This window comes from Eucyclogobius newberryi, unplaced genomic scaffold (genome assembly GCF_026437365.1).
Source record: "Eucyclogobius newberryi isolate DKJ021-1_F unplaced genomic scaffold, fEucNew1.0.hap1 SCAF_16, whole genome shotgun sequence".
In the NCBI taxonomy this organism is placed as follows: Eukaryota; Metazoa; Chordata; class Actinopteri; order Gobiiformes; family Gobiidae; genus Eucyclogobius; species Eucyclogobius newberryi.
In genome coordinates, this window is record NW_027315790.1 from 6,123,270 (window position 1) to 6,142,743 (window position 19,474).

Here is a 19,474-nt window from a genome sequence, read left to right on the forward strand (position 1 = left end):
AAAAAACTGAAAACTGTGAATATTAAAATATGACATGGGAATGCTTTTTATAAAACGCAAAAAATCAATATGAATGTGACATTCGTGAGTTATATTTGCTCAGGCTAGAATTGGGCAGCTATTTCCAGCAGTGGCAGGACCCGTGCACCCGAACATTACACTGCTCCTTTGCTTCATGCTCAAAGTGAAACTGAATTATTATCATTTTAGCTGAATAAAAGTGCACGATGGGTCTGTCTCCAGCCGTGACAACTCTGTGTGAGAATCCCAATGAGGTTTTTATGGATGTAGCCAAATTATTGCTCACGTACGCGGACAATATTCTAAGGTGAGGCAAAATGCTACTACTATTATTACTATGTGCGGTCTTTCAAGCAGCAGCAGATATTTCCTGGACTAATAATGTCTTATTACAAAATGCTCATTGGTTGTAGTGCATTTTCTCGTAAAAACTATTCATACTCGTAGTGCATGTTCCGTAAGTAATTTCTGGTGGAACAGCATTAGGATCTGTTAACTAGCTACTTTTAATTATTACATTCTAGACTAATTATGATCCTATATTGTGTTTCCGCATTGATTACATACCATTGTATTCTGTGTTTTCTATATTCTGGGAGAGTGTTTGTATTTGGTAAATGATTAGGGAATGGTCTCTTTAAATTTTAAAGAAATCAACTTGACAATTCATAATCTGATTCTGATTCTAAAAATATATATATTTATAAGCCTGTATGTTTTTTTGATATAAATAAATAGGAAAACTTACACATTTAAAATAATAATAACAATTAATTTTAGTCTACCCAAAGGTGTATTTTAACCTGCGTCTTTGAATTCGAGTGTTCAGGAAATTCCTGTTGTCAACTCTGATTAGATTTGCGATTTATGATTTAATAGTAGGATTTTGAGATTTGAGAAAAGACTGAAATCTGAACTGCTAAACTAGTACATGTTTATGAAGGCCTAAACTACAGGGGATTTAGACATAATTAAACACAGTAATTTTGTTGTAATATTGTTGTGGGCTAATTGTAACTTTTCCGATTAGACTTAGAGTATTATAGTTCTACTATAAAATATTTGCATTCAAACATAACTTTAATGTGTGTATTTTATCCCTTTTTTATTGAGGAACCCACATGAGGAGAAGTACAGATCCATCCGTATTGGCAATCCTACATTCTCTACCAAACTGCTTCCAGTCAAAGGAGCAGTGGAATGTCTATTTGAAATGGGATTTGAAGAGGTGCCCTGATTTATTGCTTGATTTACAAAATATTTTGCTTTTGGAAGTTATTTTGTCCAACTTGTAATTGCGCCGTGTGTCCAGGCTGAGACGCACTTGGTGTTCCCGCAGACGGCCTCAGTGGAGCAGCTCAGGCTGATCCGGGAGTCCATAGCAGCCGAGAGGGACCAGAGGCTGGGTGGAGGTCAAGCTGCTGCTCAAACTAAAGCTGCTGCTCAAGCTCAGGGTGGGGCTTGTGCTTCAGCTCCGCTAAGCCCTGAAGCTGGGACGAGCCAACCTGCTACACCAGTCCAACAACCACCGTCTTTGGTAAAAAACTAAAACAAGACACAAAAACAAAAAGTGTTTGACGCCCTGTTAGAAGCCTAAGAACTATTGAAGAACAGCTTTTCCACAAGTAACATTTTGTGTTTTATAGGCCTTTTCCATTAGTACCTGCTTAGCTCTACACTTCTCTACCCGAGGTAGAAACTTACATTTGACTCCTGGAACATTTTTGAGCGAGATGATTGGTTAAGAGAAAGGCCGTGGCTGCAGAGCCTCGGCGCGGTCAAATGGCCCAGCAGTTTCAGGAACCGCGGCACTGCCATATAGCCTCATGGCTAACCCTAACCTTAACCCTGACCCTGACCCTAACCTTAACCTGGCGCGGTCAAATGGCCCAGCAGTTTCAGGAGCCGCGGCACAAAATAACTGTGATAAAATGTAAATATATGATTATATTTGTGTGTTAAAAGTTATCTGCATCATTAGCCTGGGGGGAGGGAAAGGCATGTTTTTCTAATAACATGTGTGAAGATGTTGTAGAAGCAGCCGTGAGGAATGTTCCTCCCATCCTGGGGACCAGATGGGTAGAACATTCACCAAGGTTTTTATCTCTAAAGATAATACCAAAGAGTCGTAAAAGACAAGTGCCTTGATGTGAAGCTGACCAATGAGAAATGTGACCCGCCTCCTTTTTATGTGTGATTTTAATAAAATGACTTGTAAGAGGGAGGAACGCTGAGAGTGATTTTGGAAAGTCGTTCAGGTTGCTTACAACATCTTGACTCGGCTAAGCCTTCCTCTCCCTTGCAAGCCACACAAAAGACTGACGTTTCTGTGTCGTTTAATATTCTAAGTTGAATTATGTTCTCTGACTGTTAAGTAATAGCATTGATTCATGTGTAATTTCTTGACAATAACATGGCAGTTTCAGCCGCGCGCCGCGGCTCTGTGGACACTTCCTAAGAGAAAACGCAGACTCGGGTGAAAACAAGATGGCAAAAAGCAGATGTAAACAAAAATATTTCTCATCAAACACTGACTGTATTTCCAGTGAAGATAACTTTATATGTTGAGCCGACAGATTCTGCAAAATAAAGCTAGCACACGTTAGCAACAGCTGTTTCCTGTTTATCGACGCATATCACACCCATCAAGTCCCAAAATATGATATTTCCAATGTATAATGCATCTATTGCATCTAACATCAGCTGACTGAAAACCTGAAGTCGTTTAGTGTTTACTGTAGCTTTAGCCACAAAGCTTTAGGCTCATACATAAAAAAAGGCAAATGGTTATTTTTTACAGATTTTTTGTGGTGTGCATTGTTAGAGAAGCACTAACATTCTCATTTGTATTTTGTTCTAGGAGTCCAGCATGAATTTCCTTGTGACCCTTCAGTCGAACTTTCAACATGTGATGGTGTATGAAAACCACGAGCTTCAGCAAAAAGCCAAGAGTTGCATTCCTCACCAGCAGCTGTCGGCCACCGCTGAAAAGAAAATGATAGAGGCCAAAGCAGTTGACCCAGGTTTTTAATAATAGTAGCCATTCCTCACCCCATTTTCATTACAGTGATCCATTTTTGATAATTAAAGTCATTGGAGTCAACTTGCTCTTCTTAAAGGCGGTATGGACGATTTTTTGGCGATTTGAGAACGCAGGCGGAAGTGCACATGCCACTCCCCCATGCACATGCCACTCCCCCGTGCACATGCCACTCCCCCGTGTGGACTGATACAACACACACGTGCGTTTGTTTATTAGCGCAACGGATCGCATCGCATCGCTCGTCTCCCGTAGATTTCTGTCCACTTCTGCGTCAGCTCAAACTGTCTTTCTCCGTCTTCATTTTGCCCCGTACACTGAGGGAACTATATTATGATCGATCCACGCGCTTAGACACGCGGAAACGTGGGGACGAGCCTGATGCGGCTGCAGGTGAGCGATAGGTGCGTTTTATGATTGATACGTGGCAGGACAAATGATTTATCCACGCCACGAGGAAATATGATAAAAAATTTGCTGAAAAAAACCGTCCATACCACCTTTAAATGAACGTGTTGAATAGTTTAGGTTCTCGTTACCTCGTCACATAAAAACTATAAAAATAACTCAAAATTCTCTTTTAAATCTCCTCCCTCCAATTGTGCTTTTCCAGACTGTAAACTGTGTCAGGAGGACTTTGTGGTGCTGGAGCTGCTGCGCTGGTTTAAACAGGACTTCTTCTCCTGGGTGGACTGTCTGCCGTGCAGCCGCTGTGGAGGAAAGACCCACAACACCGGCTCGCTCAGCCCCAGCACGGAGGACCTGCGCTGGGGAGCCCAGAGGGTGGAGAACCACTTCTGTCAAACATGTCAGCTGTCCAACAGGTTTCCAAGGTTGGTGAACTTTTCTTTTCCATTTTTCTTTTACTACATCCATAAATGTCTTCATTGGACGACCTCTGAGTAGCAATAGTTTACTTTTTACCTTTTGTGTGCCTCATTGTTTGACCAAATGACCAATGCCTGAAGCATATTGGGCCTCATGCATGAGTTATCTTATCTAAGAGAGAACTCTACACGCTCTTAAGCAGCCAATTTCCTTCTTACTGAGAGTTGTGTCAAATTCTGTGCTTTAGACTGCATCTGAGACGACTCTGAGGATTTGTTCTGTCACAAGTACAAATTTCTTCCTAAGAACGCTTCCTGATGCCCATTATTTTTCTTGTTTAGTAAAGGCCATGTTTTGTTCTTAAAACATTAACTAAATCCTTTGTATGGATCATTATAGATATAACAATCCCGAGAAGCTGCTAGAAACCAGACGGGGGCGCTGTGGAGAGTGGGCCAACTGTTTCACCCTGTGTTGCAGAGCCGTGGGTCTTGAAGCCAGATACATTTGGGACAGCACAGGTACTTGTGCAATATTTATACATTTTACGACCTCAGAAAGAGAGTAAACAAAATGACAAGGATGTCCTCTCCCTCTGAGCCTCAGAAAACACAGGTTCCAAATGATCCAGTCCATAAATCATCTCCAAACTTGTTCTGAGCATTTCTCCGTCAAATTGCATTCATTACAACTGCCTCCATCAGCATCAGCATCAGCATCAGCATCAGCATCAGCGTGTCAGGGGAACTCTAGGTTGTGGGTAACACCTGGCTGATGTGAAGTGCTTTTATTAAACACATTATTTTTAGACACTAAAGCAGAGATACTCAGGAGAAAGTTTAAAGGACAATAACAAAACAAATGACGCATACTGTTTGTACTCTGAGCGTGTTGAATGTGTGGTCTTCAGATCACGTGTGGACTGAGGTGTATTCGCCCTCTCAGCGTCGCTGGCTTCACTGCGACTCCTGCGAGAACACGTGTGACAAACCTCTGCTGTACGAGGTGGGCTGGGGGAAGAAGCTCTGCTACATCCTGGCCTTCTCCAAAGATCAGGTCAGCACTAAAACAAGTCTGCAACCGAGAGTTCACAAGCGTCCGGTTAAAAACGTACTGCTCCCGATGTAGGTGGTGGACGTGACCTGGAGATATTCCTGCAAACATCCTGAAGTGTTGTCACGGCGGACTAAAGTTCAGGAGCCGTGGCTGCTTCACACCATCAGCAGTCTGAACAACACTGTAAGAAACCTTTAATGTGTCCCGCTGTTTCACCAAATGACCTATACCTGTCTCGCACAGCTTTACTCCTTTTTATTTTGAGTCTCCTCTTTTGTTGCATTTTGACTATAAGATATACTTTTATCTAGCATATCTTCAAAACGACATATAAACCATATTTCCTCAATTTCTATATATATTCTCCATCTATATTTCTATTACGAAGGATGAAAACAATACTATTTTCCCGCCTCAACATTCAGTTTGAGCTTCAGAAAACATTTCTGTAAGTATTTGCCATCATCATTAAAACAAGAAAAAAGTGTCCCCTTAAATCTCCTTAAAATTATGAAATGACTAAAATGTAAAATACAAAAGTGTGTTTAAACCAGGCTCTGATACGACTTGCTTGTCTAGGTTTTGATTTTCCATATTTTGGAATATTTTGAGGTTAATCACAGTTTCTCCATTGAAGTGACATTATGTTCCACCACTCTGGAATTTAACACATTTTTATTTAGTCTTTTATCCTTTTTGCCTATACGAACACGATAAAACAAAGCACTATAGAACATGCCTTTAGTTTTTTTAGCTTCTAGTATTTTTATTTGAATCGTCTGGAATCATAATATTGATAAAGTTATAGTTATTACATTTTACGACTTGATGAATAATGTAGATGCCAATGTATAGTGTAACGTTTGTTGTGGCTTTGCAGAGACAACAGAGTCTGAGTCTGCAGAGGAAGAAGGAGCTGACGGAGAGGCTGCTGGTGGAGCTGGTGGAGTTCCTCTCGCCTAAAACACCTAAACCTGGAGAACTGGGCGGACGCAACTCTGGCTCGCTGGCATGGAGGGTGGCACGAGGAGAGAGCCGGGCGCCCGATACACAAACGCCCGCGAGGGTACGAGACGTTTATGTCAAGTCCAACAACAGAAAGTACTATCTTGAATTTTGTCATGTTGTTATTTCAAGTCTGCAACAGAGAAAATGCTACTATTATTGTAAAAGACAATTATTATTATTGTTACACTAAATAGACTTGAATCTAAATCATGTTAGTTCTTCTTTTAGTTTTTTTTATTCGATCAGACTTATTTACAAACGACAAACGCGAGACAACATACGATGATCTTTACGCATAATTCTATACAAAACAACAAAATAAGGCAGTAATAATAGGTTTGGACGCTGAAAAAGCTTTTGACTTTGTTAACTGGCCTTATTTATTTAAAATGTTGTGCAAATTTCATATAGATGGTTTGATAATACAAATGATTGAGTCTCTTTATTCACCCATTTGACAGATCCACAGATTTGTGAAGAGGGGTAAGACAGGGGTGTGCCTGGTCCCCCCTCTTGTTTGCTTTGTACTTGGAGCCATTGGCCCAATATATTAGACAATCTGAAACGATTCATTTTATTGGTATTCACGAATGTATTTTTCCCCTCCATTCCTTATTAGGAAATGAGAGGTTTTGTCTATAGGAGTTTTTGTTTATAAGAGTTCTTCTATTTTTAAATTTCCTACAAGTTATCTGTCCTTTTCCTCTGTATCTACCTGCCAGAGAGGCAGAGATCTACAGACTGCGAGAGGCGAGGATCGTTCTCACAAAGTTCCCACCTGGACCGTTACTGGATGCTATGCGTCATCAGCCGGCATCCAGAAGGGATGAAAATAATCTTTTAGAGCACGATTCAGATGTTTCCTTTCCAAGCACGATGAGATGCCCACATCCTCCACCAATTCTGTCGAAGTTTAGTCTATAAAAGACTGCGGAAGGCGATCTCAAGTTCTTTATTTGATGAAAACAGGGAAAAACAGGCAAAACAGCAGCGTGTTGTTTGTCTTGCAGCTGAGATTCGACTCTCCACAAGATTTAGCGGTGTTTTATATCGCTGTTGCTTTGGTCTGATAAAATGGCCTGACGTTCGCTATGACGTCCGCTTTAAGATTGTTTAGAGTAGTCCACAGATGATCAGAAAATACACACAAAGTTCATTGTGACCCATATGCAGTAAGATCGTCGTGACGCATGATAAAAAGGACACAGACATGACAATAATTGATCAATATCCACAGTTGCAACAATGAAATTTCCCCATGTGTGGACGATAAAGGAATATCTTATCTTAAATAAGAAGTTATAATGATGAAGAAATAAAACAAAGCTATAATAATTATAACCCTTTCACTAAAATCTTTGTTACCCCTGAGATTTTGCCACTTTCATTGTCGGTCTTTTCCCCTGAGTTTAACGTCATTGTGTTCTTTAGACTTCAGGTTTTGTGTTCACTCCCACTGATGAAGAGAAGCGTGCGCAGCAGCTGCACGTGCGCTACAGCGTCTCCACTGACCAGTACTGCCGAGTGTCCAACCACGCCCAAGTCATTCCAGGCTGGGAACAATGTGTGTGGCAGAGCGAGGCCGTCTTCAGGAAGGAGGAGACGGACTGGCAGATGGTAAATCCAGCAAACGTCAAATCTGCCAAGACTAAACTGGGATTCAATTTAGAACTAAACCTGGACTAAAAAAGGATAGTTTGTTTCAGGATTAAACTTTAGTCATGTTCTTCTGTACTACACATACTCATAAGTCGGTGTGGAGAGAGAGGACACATACTCATAAGTCAGTGTGGAGAGGGAGGACACATACTCATAAGTCAGTGTGGAGAGAGAGGACACATACTCATAAGTCAGTGTGGAGAGGGAGGACACATACTCATAAGTCAGTGTGGAGAGAGAGGACACATACTCATAAGTCATAAGTCAGTGTGGAGAGAGAGGACACATACTCATAAGTCTGTGTGGAGAGGGAGGACACATACTCATAAGTCAGTGTGGAGAGAGAGGACACATACTCATAAGTCGGTATGGAGAGAGAGGACACATACTCATAAGTCGGTATGGAGAGAGAGGACACATACTCATAAGTTAGTGTGGAGAGAGAGGACACATACTCATAAGTCGGTATGGAGAGAGAGGACACATACTCATAAGTCGGTATGGAGAGAGAGGACACATACTCATAAGTCGGTGTGGAGAGAGAGGACACATACTCATAAGTCTGTGTGGAGAGGGAGGACACATACTCATAAGTCGGTGTGGAGAGAGAGGACACATACTCATAAGTCAGTGTGGAGAGGGAGGACACATACTCATAAGTCAGTGTGGAGAGAGAGGACACATACTCATAAGTCAGTGTGGAGAGGGAGGACACATACTCATAAGTCAGTGTGGAGAGAGAGGACACATACTCATAAGTCATAAGTCAGTGTGGAGAGAGAGGACACATACTCATAAGTCTGTGTGGAGAGGGAGGACACATACTCATAAGTCAGTGTGGAGAGAGAGGACACATACTCATAAGTCGGTATGGAGAGAGAGGACACATACTCATAAGTCGGTATGGAGAGAGAGGACACATACTCATAAGTTAGTGTGGAGAGAGAGGACACATACTCATAAGTCGGTATGGAGAGAGAGGACACATACTCATAAGTCGGTATGGAGAGAGAGGACACATACTCATAAGTCGGTGTGGAGAGAGAGGACACATACTCATAAGTCTGTGTGGAGAGGGAGGACACATACTCATAAGTCGGTGTGGAGAGAGAGGACACATACTCATAAGTCTGTGTGGAGAGAGAGGACACATACTCATAAGTCTGTGTGGAGAGAGAGGACACATACTCATAAGTCTGTGTGGAGAGAGAGGACACATACTCATAAGTCTGTGTGGAGAGAGAGGACACATACTCATAAGTCTGTGTGGAGAGAGAGGACACATACTCATAAGTCTGTGTGGAGAGAGCGGACACATACTCATAAGTCTGTGTGGAGAGAGAGGACACATACTCATAAGTCAGTGTGGAGAGAGAGGACACATACTCATAAGTCAGTGTGGAGAGAGAGAGGACACATGCTCATAAGTCAGTGTGGAGAGAGAGAGGACACATGCTCATAAGTCAGTGTTTTGTGTGGATTTTGCGCCTCTAGTGGTGTGATTGAATTGTGTCATTTCCAGTCTTTTCAGAAGGAATACTTTGTAATGTAATGTACTGTGCAGTGGTGTGCGTCCAGGGCAATCAAGGCAATCAGTGGTCAAACCTAAAATGACCGTGGCACTCTGATGATAAAGTATGTAAGTTTAGCTCAGGAGGATAGGTGTTTGCCCTTCACGCAGGAGACCCGGGTTTTGAAGTCCACCCTCACATAATAGTTTTATTTTTTAATGTTTTATTGTTTTTTTTCTCACTTTTCTATTATACACTACATATTGGACACCCCAGGTCTGCTTGCCCATCCATAAGTCACTGCACGCCACTGAGAATAGACAAGTGACTCCAGGAAACCTTTACTCCTTAAGTCTGAATAAATGAATATGCTTAAATATCAGTGGTATATCTAATGTATATTTAGACTGAACTGGCTAATTTATTCTAATGCATTCTCCTTGAACCGACACCTTAACGTGGTGGAGGGGTTTGAGTGCCCGAATGATCCCGGGAGCTATGTTTTCCGGGGCTTCATGCCCCTGGTAGGGTCTCCCAAGGCAAACAGGTCCTAGGTGACGGGTCAGACAAAGATCGGTTCAGAAGCCTCTTATGACGACGACACGAACAAGGCCGTTTACGTCGCCCAGATCGGCGTCACCGGGGCCCCATCCTGGAGCCAGGCCTGGGATGGGTGCTCCATGGCGAGCGCCTGGTGGCCGGGTCTTACCCCACGGGGCCCGGCCGGGCACAGCCCGAAAGAGCGACGTGGGGCCGCCCTCCCGTGGGCCCACCACCCGCAGGAGGATCCATAAGGGGCCGGTGCAGAGAGATCTGGGCGGCAGTCGACGCCAGATCTCCAGACACAGAGACTAACTCTGGGGACATGGAATGTCACCTCGCTGGGGGGGAAAGAGCCTGAGCTTGTGCGGGAGGTTGAGCGATACCGACTAGATATAGTCGGCCTCACCTCCACGCACAGTTTGGGCTCTGGAACCCATCTCCTCGAGAGGGGCTGGACGCTCCACTTCTCTGGTGTTGCCCGCGGGGAGAGGCGGCGGGCTGGTGTGGGCTTGCTGATAGCCCCTCAGCTCAGCCGCCACGTGTTGGAGTTTACCCCGGTGAACGAGAGGGTCGCGTCCCTCCGCCTTCGGGTGGGGGACAGGTCTCTCACTGCTGTGGCGGCCTACGGGCCGAACAGCAGTGCAGAGTACCCGGCCTTCTTGGAGTCCTTGGGAGGGGTACTGGACAGTGCACCGACCGGGGACTCCGTTGTTCTACTGGGGGACTTCAACGCCCACGTGGGCAATGACAGTGACACCTGGAGAGGGGTGATCGGGAAGAACGGCTTCCCCGATCTGAACCCGAGTGGTGTTCAGTTATTGGACTTCTGTGCTAGCCACGGATTGTCCATAACGAACACCATGTTCAAGCACAAGGGTGTCCATCAGTGCACATGGCACCAGGACACCCTAGGCAGGAGGTCAATGATCGACTTTGTTGTCGTGTCATCAGACCTCCGGCCGCGTGTCTTGGACACTCGGGTGAAGAGAGGGGCAGAGTTGTCAACCGATCACCACCTGGTGGTGAGTTGGATCCGCTGGCGGAGGAGGAAGCCGGACAGACTTGGCAGACCCAAGCGCATTGTGAGGGTCTGTTGGGAACGTCTAGTGGAGCCCTCTGTCAGTAGGGTATTCAACTCGCACCTCCGGGAGAGCTTCTCCCTTGTCCCGGGGGAGGTTGGGGACATTGAGTCCGAGTGGACCATGTTCTCCGCCTCCATTGTTGATGCGGCTGCTCGGAGCTGTGGTCGCAAGGTCTCCGGTGCCTGTCGTGGCGGCAACCCCCGAACCCGGTGGTGGACGCCGGAAGTAAGGGATGCCGTCAGACTGAAGAAGGAGGCCTATCAGGCCACTCTGGCTTGTAGGTCTCCGGAGGTCATCGACGGGTATCGGCAGGCCAAGCGAGCCGCGGCTCGTGCTGTCGCAGAGGCAAAAACCCGGGCCTGGGAGGAGTTCGGGGAGGCCATGGAGGAGGACTATCGGTCGGCACCAAAGAAATTCTGGCAAACCGTCCGGCGCCTCAGGAGAGGGAAGCAGTGTCTCACCAACACCGTTTACGGTGCGGGTGGAGGCCTGCTGACCTCAACTGGGGATGTCGTCGGACGGTGGAAGGAATACTTTGAGGATCTCCTTAATCCCTCAGTCACGTCTTCCGAAGAGGAAGTAGAGACCGGGGACTCGGAGGCTGGCTCATCCATCACCCAAGCTGAAGTCACTGAGGTTGTTCGCAAACTCCTCGGTGGCAGGGCTCCGGGGGTGGATGAGATCCGCCCTGAGTACCTAAAGTATCTGGATGTTGTAGGACTGTCTTGGTTGACACGTCTCTGCAACATCGCGTGGCGTTCGGGGACCGTGCCTCTGGACTGGCAGACCGGGGTGGTGGTCCCTCTGTTTAAGAAGGGGGACCGGAGGGTGTGTTCCAACTACAGAGGGATCACACTCCTCAGCCTCCCGGGTAAGGTCTATTCCAAGGTACTGGAGAGGAGAATCCGACCGATAGTCGAACCTCGGATTCAGGAGGAGCAGAGTGGTTTTCGTCCCGGTCGTGGAACACTGGACCAGCTCTATACCCTCCATCGGGTGCTCGAGGGCTCATGGGAGTTTGCCCAACCAGTCCACATGTGCTTTGTGGATCTGGAGAAGGCTTTCGACCCTGTCCCTCGGGGTGTCCTTTGGGGGGTGCTCCGGGAGTACGGGGTCCGGGGCCCTTTGCTCAGGGCTGTCCGGTCCCTGTATGACTGGAGCAGGAGCTGTGTTCGCATTGCCGGCAGTAAGTCAGACCTGTTCCCAGTGCATGTTGGACTCCGCCAGGGCTGCCCTTTGTCACCGGTTCTGTTCATAATTTTTATGGACAGAATTTCTAGGCGCAGTCAGGGGTCGGAGGGTGTCCGGTTTGGGGACCACAGGATCTCATCTCTGCTGTTTGCAGACGATGTTGTCCTGATGGCTCCATCAAACCCGGACCTGCAACATGCACTGGGACGGTTTGCAGCCGAGTGTGAAGCGGCTGGGATGAGAGTCAGCACCTCCAAATCCGAGGCCATGGTTCTCGACCGGAAAAAGGTGGCTTGCCCTCTCCAGGTGGGTGGGGTGTCCTTGCCCCAAGTGGAGGAGTTCAAGTATCTCGGGGTCTTGTTCACGAGTGAGGGAAGGATGGAGCGTGAGATCGACAGGCGGATCGGTGCAGCGGCTGCAGTGATGCAGTCGCTGCATCGGACTGTTGTGGTGAAGAGGGAGCTGAGCCGAAAGGCAAAGCTCTCTATTTACCGGTCGGTCTACGTTCCTACCCTCACCTATGGTCATGAGCTTTGGGTAGTGACCGAAAGAACAAGATCGCGGATACAAGCGGTCGAAATGAGTTTCCTCCGCCGTGTGGCTGGGCGCTCCCTTAGAGATAAGGTGAGGAGCTCGGCCACACAGGGGGAGCTCGGAGTAGAGCCGCTGCTCCTCCACGTCGAGAGGAGCCAGCTGAGGTGGCTCGGGCATCTGTTTCGGATGCCTCCTGGGCGCCTCCCTCGGGAGGTGTTTCAGGCATGTCCCACCGGGAAGAGGCCCCGGGGAAGACCCAGGACACGCTGGAGAGACTATGTCTCTCGGCTGGCCTGGGAACGCCTCGGGATCCCCCCGGAGGAGTTAGAGGAAGTGTCTGGGGAGAAGGAAGTCTGGGAGTCCCTGCTCAGACTGCTGCCCCCGCGACCCGGCCCCGGATAAAGCGGCAGAAGATGGATGGATGGATGGATATTCACACTACTCGTTGGCCATTTCATTGCATAGTCCTCTTACTGCTGACTTATTCTCAGTGGTGGGTGTACTTACTTTAATTTACAATGTTAAGGAACGTATTAGTAGTTTAACGCATTATTGTAATATTCTTCTAATTAAATGGCATTGTGGATAGACTTGTGTATCCTGCTGTGTGTTAACTGTCTTCTTTATGCTGACTTTGGATCAGGTGTACCTGGCTCGAACAGAGGGCTTGTCCACGGGCAAAGTGAGCTGGAGATTTGACATTTCTCCAACGGAAATGAAGATTAAATCCGTCACCGTGACGGCCAAGAGTCAGACATTTCACTCTGGAACTGTCTGCTGGGAGGCGCAGTCGGGACAGACCAGCACAAAATTCTCCGGTGGTAAGTTCTAGCAAAACTTCTTAAATCACACTAATAAGATAAGATAAGATATTCCTTTATTGTCCACACATGGGGAAATGTAATTGTTGCAACACAGGTAGATACAGAGGAAAAGAACAGATAACTCTTAATAGAAGAACTCCTATAAACAAAACTCTTATAAACAAAAACTCCTATAGACAAAACCTCTCATTTCCTAATAAGTAGTTGAGGGGAAAAATAAAGATAAAATAAAATAAAAACAACTAGCGTAAGACAAGATAATACTAATAATAATAATAGTGGTAAAATAAACTCTATTTTCATCAGTTATATGCACATGAATCTCTCTAATACCTTAGAGATGACGGTTTTTGAATGTTTTTTTTTTTTTTAGACGGGACGACACAAGCTCTCTCAAATCTGTCCGGCTCCTCCGAGTTCATCGTCGTAGCAACACTGCGCGGCGGAGACGGCGACGCGTCCTGGCAACACGCGCAGCTCTTCAGACAGAGCTCGAAGGAGACGGATGAAGCTGCGTTTGAAATCGTGGTGGAACTGGAAACGGTCTAACCTTGTGTCGTTACATTTCGCACGTGAGCGGTGCAATAAGTCGACAATTTTTGCTCTGTTAATCAAAAAGCCGAATATGTCTGCATTTTTGTTTTGTATCAAATGTTTATAGATGTTCAAATATTCGTGAAATTTAAGATTATGTTTTGGGGTGTTTTGATTGACGCTAAAAACCTTATGTCCATATAAACGATGTGATGAAATGGCTGAATGTCTGTCATATGTGTAATAATAAAACTTATTTTTCCAATCCAGCGTTTCTGTGGTTGAGTCTTTAAAGGAGACGTATTATGCTTTTCCCCCCAGAGTATTTAGTATTAAACTGAGCCATGAATTGATTATTATTTTACATCTTGTTAAATTTAAAATGCAATAATGATCTAAAATGGCTTAATAGTCCATTGACTTCCTGTTGAAAACTGCAGAATTGATAAACCTCTTTGTATTGACAACTTGCCATAGCAGCAGATTGTCATTTACATGTTTTTCTTTTTGAATAATTGTTCTGTATTATAATGTACAATCCAAAGTGAGTACAAAGCAGAGGGCGGAGATTGAAAACAGGACATCACAGGATTACACAAACATGCAGGAATCAATCTGCTCTATAAAATAATTATGAGGGGACATATTTGACATGGTCTCATTATTTTGTTTGGTGAGATAGAAACCGTAATAAATATTTGTCATAGTCTTACATCAGCTTGTAGTTTGTGACAAAACATTGTAAAATAAAAGTTGAAAATGACAGGAAGTAGCTCGGGGTTCTAAACTGTACTGTGTGACGTCACCATACAAAAGACTGGGACAATTTAGAGCGCATGGTTACCGAGCGGTTGGATTACTTCTTGGAGAGTCAGGGTTTGCTTCCCGCGCACCAGAGTGGTTTCCGTAGGGGCAGGAACACCATGGATTCCGTGTTGTGTTTAGAATCTGATATCCAGCTGGCCAGGGCTCAGAAAGAAAAGGTTATTGCGGTGCTCTTTGATGTGGAGAAGGCGTACGATATGGTCTGGAAGGATGGGCTCCTTATTAAGCTGCGGAAGTGTGGTGTGAAGGGTAATCTGTTTAACTGGGTCCGGAGCTTTCTGTCTGGCCGGCGTATCCAAACCAGAGTGGGCGCTGCTTACTCTGGGGTCTATGAGGTAGAGAATGGGATCCCGCAGGGGAGTGTGTGTAGCCCTATCTTGTTCAATGTTATGATTAAGGACATCTTTGACGACGTGGATGGGTCTGTTGGGAGGAGCCTTTATGCTGACAATGGCGCTCTATGGGTGAGAGGGAGGAATCTCCGGTTTTACGAGGCGAAACTGCAAAGGGCAATACAGCAGGTGGAGCAGTGGACCCTGAAATGGGGGTTTAAACTGTCCGTACGGAAGTCTCAAGTGATCTGTTTCTTCAATGGGCATAGGGACGTCTCCCTTCGACTGCATGGGCAGGTGCTCGAACAGGTCAGGGAGGTGAGGTTCTTGGGGGTCACCTTTGACGAGAGGCTTAGTTGGCGTCAGCACATTGATGAGGTCAGTGGTAAATGCAAAAGGGTGAATAACCTGCTTCGTTGTCTATCCGGCCAGGACTGGGGGGCCAGCATGAGGGCGGCTATTGATTATGGCTGTATAGCCTACATGTCTGCGGCTGAGACTAACTTAAAGAAGCTTGATGTGGAGCAAGCCCAGGCCTTGCGCATCTGCTGTAGGGCTTTTAGGACCTCCCCTGTCTCGGCGCTGCAGGTTGAGTTGGGGGAATTGCCGTTACGGCTCCGGAGGCTAGAACTTCTGTTGGCTTACTGGGTGAATGTGCAAGGTCATACGAGCTCTCACCCGGTGAGGGACTTTCTCAGGGTTGATGGGGGGCAGAATGAGGCTGGCAGTATGGTTTTTAGCCAGGTAGGAAATGCGAAGGCGCGGCTTGCGGGGGTTGGTGATCTGCGTGTGAGCCCGTCGGTGGCTTTGTCTGCTATAGCTCCGTGGAAGTTTGTCCCGGCTCCTGTTGATGTTAGCTTGCATGGCAAGCTTAGAGAAGTCGCTGGGAGGGCACCGCAGTTTGCCGTTCAAGCGCTCATCGATAAGCACTCAGGTGATGTGTTTATTTATACCGACGGGTCTAGGGATCCTGACAGTGGGCGTACTGACGCCGCTTCTTTTGTGCCTGACCTGGGGCTGGCGGTCAAGAAGAGGTTGACAGATCGCCTTTCTGTTTTCACGTCGGAACTCATAGCGCTACGGTTGGCATTGGAATGGGCGGAATCTGCTTTGCAGTGTTGCGGCATTGTGGTGGCCTCTGACAGCCTTTCTGCATTGCAAAGCATTAAATCTGGGAAATCGGATTGCAGACAGGATGTGTTGAATGGCATCTTCTGTCTGATGCTCTCCCTGTCCAGGAAGGATGTGAGGGTTTCCTTCATTTGGGTCCCTGCGCATGTGGGGGTGGATGGTAACGAAATGGCTGATACACTGGCTAAACGTTCCCTTAGGCGGCCATCAATTGATGTGGCGGTTGAGTTAAGCAAATCTGAAATCAAGCCCGTTATCAAGAGTCATGTGGTCGGCCTTTGGCAGGAATTTTGGAGCCACTGTGTTACTGGACGGCACACAGGGTAGTGTGGGTCCTTGCGGGTCTATGGGCAGGAACGCGTGGGAGGAAAGGGCCTTCGCCCTCATGAGGATTGGCCATACTGGACTCAATTGGTCACTGAGTAGGATAGGCAAACATCCGACCGGTCTGTGTGGTCACTGTCGGGTGCCAGAGACTGTCGAGCATGTGCTGATTTGCTGTGAGGCTTATGATAGGGAAAGGGCCGGGTTGGCCTTGTGGTTTCGGAATAATGGGCGGGAGTTCAATCTGCGGAACGTTCTGGCGATCCAGTCACAGGGTTTGTGTCAGGCTGTGGTTGCTTACTTATGTAGCACAGGGCTGGGTAAACGTTTATAGAGGTGGGGGGTGTTGGAGACTGAGCCGAGGATGAGGAGCAAGAGGATGTTCTAACGCGCTTTGACTTCATGGGCCTAGAAACGCCAAAGTGATGGAAGAAGGACTTCTAAAGGATAAAACGACAAAGACGTCCCATGACCTCATGGGCTTTGTAAAACAACAAAGACGTCCCATGACCTCATGGGCTTTGTACTTCCAAAGCAATGGAATAAGAATTTTTAAGGACTACGACAAAGTCTGAGGGGAGGAAGAACTTCTATAGGATACAATGACAAAGTCTGAGGAATAAAGTCTGGCGGTAATGCAACACTTGGATGCCAACCGCCATAAAACAACAACAACAACACTCAACTGTTTTCCCACGTTCGGCCCATGTTTATGGTATAGCTGCCAAACCCAATGCAGGGCTTAATAAAAAAACTCACTCTTTATCACATTTGATTGCACTTGTCCCGTAGAGTTGATCTGGACTGTGGGTCCACGAGCGTGTGAAAGATTCCTGCGCCACAGGGTTGGAGTGCATCTTCATGTCTGTTGCCTAGTGACTGTTTTGATTTGTAAATGCAAACTTTGCAAACCTCGGCTGTGCTCAAAAAACTGGTTAGGGAACTTCACTCGACAATATCAATAGAACAGAGACATAACTTTGGGACATTTTCCTCCAGACTCTCACTGAGCTCCCCCTGACTGGGACCAGAGGACTTTCCCTTTAAGAACAAGTCACTTTTATAAAAGTCCAGATCATGTTTACGGTGAGTTTATTCAAAGAAATGTGTGTTCTTGTTCCTCTGATCTGCTTTACAGAGGAAACAGGCCACTGAGAATAACTAGAGCCTAAATGTCAGCACTAGATCATACACTCATAACTCACGGAAAGTGCTGACGTTCAGCTTTGTCCAACTTTCCTGCGGCGACGCGGCGCAGCAGCCAATCAGAGATGACGCTCCAGTGACGTACGCACGCATTTCCCCCGGGAAGAAGCACAGCAATGGCGGACGAAAAGCTAATAGTTGCGGTGTGTGGAAGGAAGGAGCTTTACGACGTGTCGACGGTGGAATACAGGGACACGAGCAAGAAGGACCTGGCCTGGAGAAGGATTAGCGAGGAGACTGGACTGCCTGGTGAGTTTCACAATAATTTGTGCTAGTTTGTGTTTGACGAGTTCATGTGTTTATTCAGAGGACGTCTGCAGAAAACGGTGGAAAAGTCTGAGGGACACCTACGTGATGGAGAAGGAAAAGGAGAAGGAACAGAGGAGTGGGTCAGCAGCAGGGTCAGCAGCAGGGTGGCGGTACTCTGGGGTCATGTCCCTCCTCGACCCTTACATCACCCCACGTGACACAAGCGGGGACATGGAGAGAAGGGTCGAGGAGGACACAGCGGACCCCAGAGAGCCTGAAGAAGCAGCATCAGCAGGGCTCTCCAAATCAGGTGGGTGGTATGAAACTGAAAAATTATATTGGCTACATATTAAATATGCTATATAACATACAGCAATAAATGTACTAGGCTAAAATATAACTGCTGTGCAATGTTCTTTTCGAAGATCTGGATTTACCTTCCCTCACTGCTGCGGCTGCTGCTGCTGGCCCTTCTGCTGCACCCACAGGTGTGTGAAAGCATTTGGTTGGAGAAAATAACAATTAGCTTTTTTAGCCTGTGTCATCTAAATTGCAATGTGTGTGTTTTTTTTTTTTGTAGGCACCCCGAGGAGGAGGAGGAGGAGGAGGAAGCGTTCCAGGGAGCAAGAGCTCTCCTATGAACGAGATCTTCTGGAGGCGCTCATGGCTAGATTTTCTCCACCTCGTCGTCCTGCTCCTGCTCGTATCCTATGTCCGGACGAGTGCTTTCTTTTGGGTCTCCTTCCTCTCCTGCAGGTGGTTCCTCCTCAACAAAAAGAACAATTGAAATTAGAAATACACCAGTTAATTTATGACGGAGCGTATTCAAGTTAAATCTGGAACCATTGGAGCGTGTTGAGCTGGCACCTTCTGCAGAAGAGGAAAGAGACTCCTTTTCTTCTACAACGTGTCCCTCACTCTTCTCCAGGCCATGGTCCTTCTTGTTCCTGTTCCTGTTTTGTATATAGTAATTTTTGCATTTTGTTTATTTTGTCTATAGTTATTGTTCTATTTTTGAAAAATAAATAAATCAACATTTCATAGTTTAAAACGTGTGTCCTGTATACCTCTGCACCTTTTCCATATATATAATACTGGGTAGTTTGTGGGAATATCAGTGACCACTTAAAGATGTACTTAAATCATTTACCTAAATTTTAAATCATAAACAAAAACAACCAATGACAAGAGCTGAGAAGCTAATCACTGTTTTATTAATTTAACTTTATCTCATTCTAGGTAAACAGCCTAAAAAACACAACTGACTTTAGACAAATTTACCAGAATGGACAGTTTTTTGGATTTAAATGTCAAATTAAGCTCTATTTAGTGCATGGCTGTTAAAAGAGCCGTTGTGGGTCAGTCCTGTGCAGGACATGACCCTCTGGCTGCCATGGCACTGCTCCCTCTTCATTGAAATGGGCCTTAAACACATCTCTCACCCTCGAGGCCTCTTGGGATGCGTTGTTTGCCCCGATCGGCCCCACACCTGGAAGTAGCTCCTCTTGTGCTGCAGCTCCCCACGCTCCAGGCACATGCTCCAGGCACACGCTCCAGGCACACGCTCCAGGCACAC

At 46.2% G+C, this 19,474-nt stretch overlaps 1 protein-coding gene across 1 annotated transcript; it reads left to right on the plus strand.

The window, feature by feature from the left end:
- The first annotated feature begins 58 nt into the window (after positions 1-58).
- On the plus strand, positions 59-14,096 carry ngly1 (N-glycanase 1). Its single transcript, XM_072447351.1, has 12 exons — positions 59-328; positions 1,135-1,249; positions 1,334-1,558; positions 2,882-3,044; positions 3,675-3,894; positions 4,289-4,410; positions 4,800-4,945; positions 5,018-5,128; positions 5,826-6,011; positions 7,385-7,570; positions 13,117-13,294; positions 13,671-14,096. The coding sequence occupies exons 1-12, from the start codon at positions 228-230 to the stop codon at positions 13,844-13,846; spliced, it is 1,929 nt and encodes a 642-aa protein (XP_072303452.1). The 5' UTR covers positions 59-227; the 3' UTR covers positions 13,847-14,096.
- The last annotated feature ends 5,378 nt before the right edge of the window (positions 14,097-19,474 follow it).

Bases quoted from the DNA above. Each gene is read 5' to 3' on its own strand.
- ngly1 (XM_072447351.1), top strand. From the start codon at position 228: ATGGGTCTGTCTCCAGCCGTGACAACTCTGTGTGAGAATCCCAATGAG. The intron at 3,895-4,288 runs GTTGGTGAACTT...GGATCATTATAG, and splicing joins CTGTCCAACAGGTTTCCAAG to ATATAACAATCCCGAGAAGC. The intron at 6,012-7,384 runs GTACGAGACGTT...TGTGTTCTTTAG, and splicing joins ATACACAAACGCCCGCGAGG to ACTTCAGGTTTTGTGTTCAC.